This window comes from Podarcis raffonei, chromosome 3 (assembly GCF_027172205.1).
Source record: "Podarcis raffonei isolate rPodRaf1 chromosome 3, rPodRaf1.pri, whole genome shotgun sequence".
In the NCBI taxonomy this organism is placed as follows: domain Eukaryota; kingdom Metazoa; phylum Chordata; class Lepidosauria; order Squamata; family Lacertidae; genus Podarcis; species Podarcis raffonei.
Window position 1 is genome coordinate 35732512 of NC_070604.1, and position 6885 is coordinate 35739396.

The following is a 6885-nucleotide window of genomic DNA, read 5'->3' on the forward strand; positions in this document are numbered from 1 at the left end:
CTGGGAAGCGTACGCCTCCCGTTTCACCTTCCTCCTAGAAGCCAAAGGGGTCATCGACGAAGAAGACGCCAAGAAGAGGGCGATATTCTTCAGCGTCTGCGGAGAGGAGACGTTTGAAATTGCCCGGGCCCTCCTTGCGCCTGAAGACGTCGCTACTGTTCCATACAAAACAATAATGGAACAGCTGAAGGGGCACTTTTCGCCGCAGCCCTCAGTGGTGGCTCGTCGAAATGCCTTCTACGCAAAGCGGCAAGCCCCTGGGGAAACCATAACTGGGTTTGTGACCTCTCTCCGCCAAGCCGCCCGGTTCTGCAACTTCTCAGAGCTGGAGAACATGCTTCGTGACCGCCTCGTCGGTGGCCTGAAGGATGAGAAGCTGCAACGACGCCTCTACGCTAAGAAGGACCTAACGTTCCAGGTCGCTCTGGAGGAGGCCCTGGCAACGGAAGCTGCCGAGAGGTCGACGCAAGAGGCACGGCCGAGCCAGCCGTCCCAACCGAGGGTCCACCACGAAGACCTCACCGATGACTCAGGATCCGACAGGGAGGAGGTGCACCGAGTACAGCAGCGCACTCAAGCAGCCCACATACCACAGCTGCCTCGACGAGGAGGGAACTGCGCAAGCTGTGGAGAAAGTCACGAGAGGAGGACCTGCCGTTTCCGCAACGCAGAGTGCAGGCAGTGCAGAAAATTGGGACACATCGCCCGGGTGTGTCGGGCTCGGCCCACCCGACGCCAGGCATCAGATGACCAATCCAAGAGCCCCAGGTCCCGGGGCCCAACGCACCAAGGCAACTCGACAGAGCTCACGGACTTCCAGGTATACCAGTTGCCCCACCCCAACGTAGAGAAAATTTATGTTGACGTACAGATAGAGGGGGCCCCATGCCGCATGGAGCTTGACACGGGTTCAACTCTATCCATAATCTCGGCAAGGACCTTAAGGAAACTGTGTCCTACTGGGGGTCCCAAACTCAGGCCGGCCCCATTCACCCTCCGGGACTTCCAAAAACGTAAGGTCCCCACAATGGGGGTGGGGACCTTCAGGGTGCAATACCGAGGGCGGACGCGGCAACTGGACTTGCTTGTGGTCAAGGGCCCCTACATTAGCTTACTGGGATTAGCATGGTTTGGACCACTGGGGCTAGCCGTCACCGGGGTGAACCACACTAGCTTACAAGTGGACGTGGACGCCATATGCAAGGAATTTCCGGGGGTTTTCGATGGGAAATTGGGACAGTATACGGGCCCCCCCATTGCTCTACAGCTTGACCCCGCAGTACGACCGGTCAGGCTCAAGGCCCGCCGGGTCCCGTTCGCCCTGAAACCTCGTATAGACGAGGAATTGGACCGGCTCGTGAAGCAAGGAGTGCTGGAGCCGGTGCCTAATGCCCCCTGGGAAACCCCAATCGTCACGCCCGTCAAGCCTAATGGTTCAGTCCGCATCTGCGCAGACTACAAATGTACCATAAACAAGGCCCTCACGGCCCATGCATACCCAGTGCCAGTGGTCAGCCATGTTCTTGCCACCCTGGCTGGGTCGAAAATTTTTGGCAAGCTGGACTTGGCCCAAGCATATCAACAGCTGCCAGTAGATGAGGCCACAGCAGAGGCACAGACGATTGTGACGCACAGAGGAGCATTCAGGGTAAAGCGGCTGCAATTCGGTGTCAGCGTGGCACCAGGCATATTCCAGAATCTAATGGACTCTCTACTTAAAGGGATTCCTGGCGTCACCCCCTTCTTCGATGATGTGTTGATTGCCGGGCCCACACCAGAGGAGTTTGAGGACCGCCTCCGCACCGTTCTGCACCGTTTCCAGACGGCGGGTCTCAAGGTGAAGCGGGAAAAATGTCTACTAGGAGTGCCTCAGGTGGACTTTCTGGGATTTATGGTGGACGCAGAAGGGGTCCACCCGACTGGGGACAAGGTACGGGCCATTTGTGATGCCCCAGCGCCCAAGAACAAGACTGAACTTCAGGCCTTCTTGGGACTATTGAACTTTTACCATTCCTTCCTTCCCCACAAGGCGGCGGTAGCAGAGCCCCTACACAGACTCCTGGACAAGCGGGCCCCTTGGGTGTGGGGCCAGCGCCAGGAGGCCGCATTCCAGGCAGTCAAGGACTTGCTTGTCTCAAACTCGGTCTTGGCACACTTCGATGAGAGGCTGCCGGTGGTGCTAGCATGCGATGCCTCGCCCTATGGAATTGGCGCTGTCCTGGGACACCAACTCCCGGATGGAAGAGAGGTACCGGTGGCATACTTTTCCCAGACACTCAACGCAACCGAGCGGAACTACTCGCAAATCGACAAGGAGGGACTGGCAATCGTGAAGGGAGTAAAAAAATTCCATGATTTCTTGTACGGGCGGCCCTTCACCGTGGTGACTGACCACAAGCCGTTGCTTGGCTTATTTGCCCCTGAAAAGCAGACCCCCCAAGTGCTGTCTCCTCGCGTCCTCAGGTGGTCAATTTTCCTTGCCAGCTACCAGTATGCACTGATTCACCGTCCGGGGAAGGCGATGGGCCATGCGGATGCCCTCAGCAGGCTACCACTACCGGAAACAGGCCCCGACCCAGCACCTGCACAAGAGGTTATGAGCCTGGAGCTGCTTCCCGACCGCCCCATTCAGGCACAAGAAGTTGCACACCATTCCAAGAAAGATAGGGTCATCTCCCGGGTCCTGGACTGGGTGTGGAGGGGATGGCCCAGCAGCAGCCCCGGGCCAGAATTCGCCGGCTACACAACCCGCAAACATGAACTGTCGGCCCACAAGGGGTGCCTGTTATGGGGAAGCAGGGTCGTTGTTCCCCAGCCCCTCCGCAAAAGGGTCCTCACAGCCCTACACGAGACACACCCAGGGGTAGTAAGAATGAAGGCCCTTGCCAGGAGTTATGTGTGGTGGCCGGGGATCGACGGAGAGATAGAGGCCTGGGTCAAACACTGCCAGGCCTGCCAAGAATCCCGCCCAGATCCCCCAAGGGCCCCAGTCCAGTCCTGGGAGTCCGCCCGAGCACCATGGTCACGCCTGCATGTGGACTTCGCTGGCCCCTTTCAGGGGAAAACATTCTTCATAGTGGTGGACTCCTACACCAAATGGCTGGAAGTCGCAATGGTACCGTCCACTTCTACGTCCGCAGCCATCCGGGTACTACGCAGGCTGTTTGCAACCCACGGGCTCCCTGACACTCTCGTCTCAGACAACGGGACTGCATTTACGTCAGGAGAATTCCAAACCTTCACAGCGCAGAACGCCATCCGCCACATCCGTTCGGCGCCATTCCATCCTGCCACCAATGGCCAAGCAGAACGCATGGTGCGGACCACCAAGGACACCCTTCGCCGCATGACGCAAGGGGATTGGGAGTACCGCCTTGCCACATTCCTTCTAGCACAGCACAGCACCCCCAGCTCAACAACTGGCCGGAGCCCCGCTGAACTACTAATGGGTCGGCGCCTTGCAATCAGATTGGACCGCATTCACCCCGATAGAGCTCAGGATGAGGTAGTGGTGGGGGAAGGCAGGAACCCCCGGACCTTCGAGGCCCAGGACCCAGTGTACGCAAAGAATTTTGGGGCAGGCCCAGCATGGGTACCCGCCACAGTCACCAGGGTCACTGGCCCCGTGTCGTACGAGGTGCTAACAGATGGGGGGCAATGCTGGCGCCGCCACTGCGACCAGATACGGCGACGATTCCCGGGAGAAAACCAGGAGGAGGAAAGGTCAGAGGAGTCCCAAGGGAACAGAGGGGCAGTGAGGCCCATAGAGCACGAGGGGCCAGCAGGAGAGGCAGAATCAGTAAATACAGAGAGGACCTGCGAGGCCGAAAGGACACCAGAACCAGAACCACGACTGAGCGAGCCGGTTGCGCCAGACCAAATAGCCCCATCACAGCCAGCATCCTTGGAACACGAGCCAGAACCTGAACCCCGGACCAGGGAACACCCCAGGCCGCAACGCACACGTAGGCCGCCAGCGTACCTCGAGGACTATGAATGCGACCTCCCGGGCAGGACTGGAACTTAGAGGGGAGGGGTGTTATGTACTGAGTTGAATAGGATCCAAACTGCAGCAGTCTGATTGGTCCTAGAACAATAGGATCCAAAAGGCAGCAGTCTGATTGGTCCTAGAACAATAGGATTCAGAATGCAGCAGTCTGATTGGTCCTAGAACAATGCAGCAGTATGATTGGTTGGCAGGAACTACCCAATCATGCTCCAGATAGAAGTGAATCCACAACCTGATTGGCTTACAGTAGAATTCCGGAATTAGCCAATCATGTGCAGCCCATTGTGTAAATAATGTATATAAAGCAGATACTTTGAGGGGACTTTCATTCATTCCTCCTCACCACTATGAGCTGAATAAAGAGCATGAAATCACTTTGCGACTCTGAGTATATTTCAATGCCATTTTGGTGTCCTCTTCAGGTGCCAAAATGTCTTGGGCCAGCCCCTACATCATACACAGGCTGAGCCTCATCGTCCGTCTACTTCACAACAATCTAGCTTGGGGAACCGCTGAGGTAATACTCGCAAAACATGACTATAACAGTGCTCTGGCTGTTATGCAGGCCAAAAAATACTTCAGTCCTCGTCGGAACGTTATTTATTTATTTATCACAACTCAAAAATCCCATTAAGATGTCTTCACAGAGAACAAACAATTTATGACAAGTAACTAGCAACAACTGTTCAGAAGGTTGGGAAGGCAATTACTTTATTAAAAAAGAGACACAATTGGCTTCTGCACCACTTATCCAAATAGATTTTCAGCTGGGTTCAATAAAGCAAAAAAAGAAAGATAGAAATTTGCCTTGGGTTTCTGCAGCCTTTTAAGATTTTCTTTGTTTTATTGTGGAACGAAGAAGTGTTTGTTAAGAATTTCTTCACAGTTAGTACTGCAGGGGGTGGGAATTCTGCTAGACTTCAAAACATATATCTGTCTCTCCCTGTACATTCAAAAAACTCATTATTAAGTTTTTTATGACTCTTCTAAAACTAGAAGTTTCCTTCTGAGACATGAAAGTTAATATTTCCCTCAAGAAAAAGTACAGTATTTGAGTTTTTCTTTCTCCTGCTATTTGGGGGCTCTAGCATTATATACGACAGGTTTATCTTGCCACTGCCCCTTTCTCCCTGGGTGCTAAAAATTATTTTGAAAATGTGCCAGGCAAAATGAACAAAAAAAAATGTAGCTGTCTTCACCTTGTCTTACATGTATTTGCCTTGATCAGCTTTATAGTATAGGGGTGACCAAACTGTGCCTTCTGACCCTTTTGCAATATGACTCTAGGGCAGTTTAAGCCAGCCAGGTGTCTTTAGAAGCTCATAAACAAGACACAAAGGTTCTGGGCATTCTTTGTTTGTCATACAGTATAACTTAGATGCAGTTACTACAATGGAAAATCTCTGTAGTTGATTTCCAGCATTTGATCTTCAGAGGGGTATTGCTTCTGTACAGAAAGGTTTAATTCAACTATCATGACTAATATTTGATGACAGGCAAGTCATGAAACTAATTTCTCTTTAAAATAGGGTTGTGGAGTCTGTGTTGCTGGACTCCAACTGTTTGTTTAATTCCAATAACTTGAATGTTGTGAAGTGGCACTGTTTGTGCATGTGCGCACATTCACCTAGCATTTTCAAACCTTTCTCCGTATGAGGGGGGAAAACCTAATCAATTTTTTAAAAACGTGGAAGCTTATTTCCCTTAGTTTCTAGATCTGCAAAACAAGCACCAAAACAACACAAATTATTAATAAGCTTCTATAAGTGTTGACACTTTGTCTGTTCACCAAATCAGTGATTCCCTGGAATTCTGTCTCCAGAATGGATCTATGTCCACTCCTGGGCTGGAAGTGAGGAGCAAAGACTTGCTGGCTGCTTATGGGTCTTGTGTCACAAGCTGATGGCCACAGTGCACTGTGGGACAAATCAAAGGAGAATCTGAACTTCCTAAGTGCAGTCACTTTGGCATGCTGGCTACTGTTTTTCCAAAAATAGAATCTCTTTGCTTTTCATTCATGTTTTATCGGACCACTCATCACTGTGTGCCAATGTAGAAGTAGCATTTATTCTCTTATTTACCGTTCCCTCTTTTTCTTCAATAGTGAGAATGAATAGGAAATCAATGCTATTAGAGGGAAGAATGACGAGTTCATCCCCAGGAAGCTGTGTGCTCACATATTTAGCCCCACACCCCATCTGCATCTTTTAGCAAACCTGGTATACAGGATGGAACTACAGTGGTACCTCGGGTTAAGGACTTAATTTGTTCTGCAGATCCATTCTTAACCTGAAACTGTCTTAACCTGAGGTACCACTTTAGCTAATGGGGCCTCCCGCGCCGCCGCCACGCGATTTCTGTTCTCATCCTGGGTTAGCAGAGTCTGTAACCTGAAGCGTCTGTAACCTGAGGTACCATTGTATAAGAAAAACATGTCAGCAAAGAAGCATAGCATTGCAAGGAGACCCCAAAAGTCCTGTGATGCAGGAATAGGATTAACCCAATACCACAGCATCCCTGAGAGGTGACTGTCCAATCTCCATATGTTGCTGGACTCCAGCTCCGATCATCTCTGACTATTGCCCATGCTGGCTGGAAATGATGGAAGCTGGAATCCACAAAACATCTGGAGGGCCGCAGGTTCCCCACCCCTCCTTTAGGTAACCATTGCTCGCACCTTCCATGTAGTCTGTGGAATAATCACGGATTTGCTTTGCTAAAGACTGTAAGCTTTCTAACAGTGAACAAATGCCTGAAGGGGCTCTCTCAATTAGCAAAGGCATAGTCCAGTTTCTCATAGGCAATGTGGTCTCTCCCCACACAACTCCCTGCTGAGCAGATGTATAATATATGACATGATAAATTTGGGTCTAAAT

At 51.5% G+C, this 6885-nt stretch overlaps 1 protein-coding gene across 1 annotated transcript; it reads left to right on the forward strand.

Annotated features, from left to right (window-relative positions):
- Positions 1 to 265: 265 nt before the first annotated feature.
- On the forward strand, positions 266 to 5912 carry LOC128411567 (uncharacterized). Its single transcript, XM_053384007.1, has 2 exons — positions 266 to 834; positions 5807 to 5912. Exons 1-2 carry the CDS (start codon positions 335 to 337, stop codon positions 5910 to 5912), a joined length of 606 nt encoding a protein of 201 aa, XP_053239982.1. The 5' UTR covers positions 266 to 334.
- Positions 5913 to 6885: the final 973 nt, after the last annotated feature.

Excerpts from the sequence above, each read along its gene's own strand:
- LOC128411567 (XM_053384007.1), top strand. The coding sequence starts at position 335 with ATGCTTCGTGACCGCCTCGTCGGTGGCCTGAAGGATGAGAAGCTGCAA. Across the intron at positions 835-5,806 it reads TTCCAGGTATACCAGTTGCC|TGATTCCCTGGAATTCTGTC; the intron begins CCACCCCAACGT and ends TCACCAAATCAG.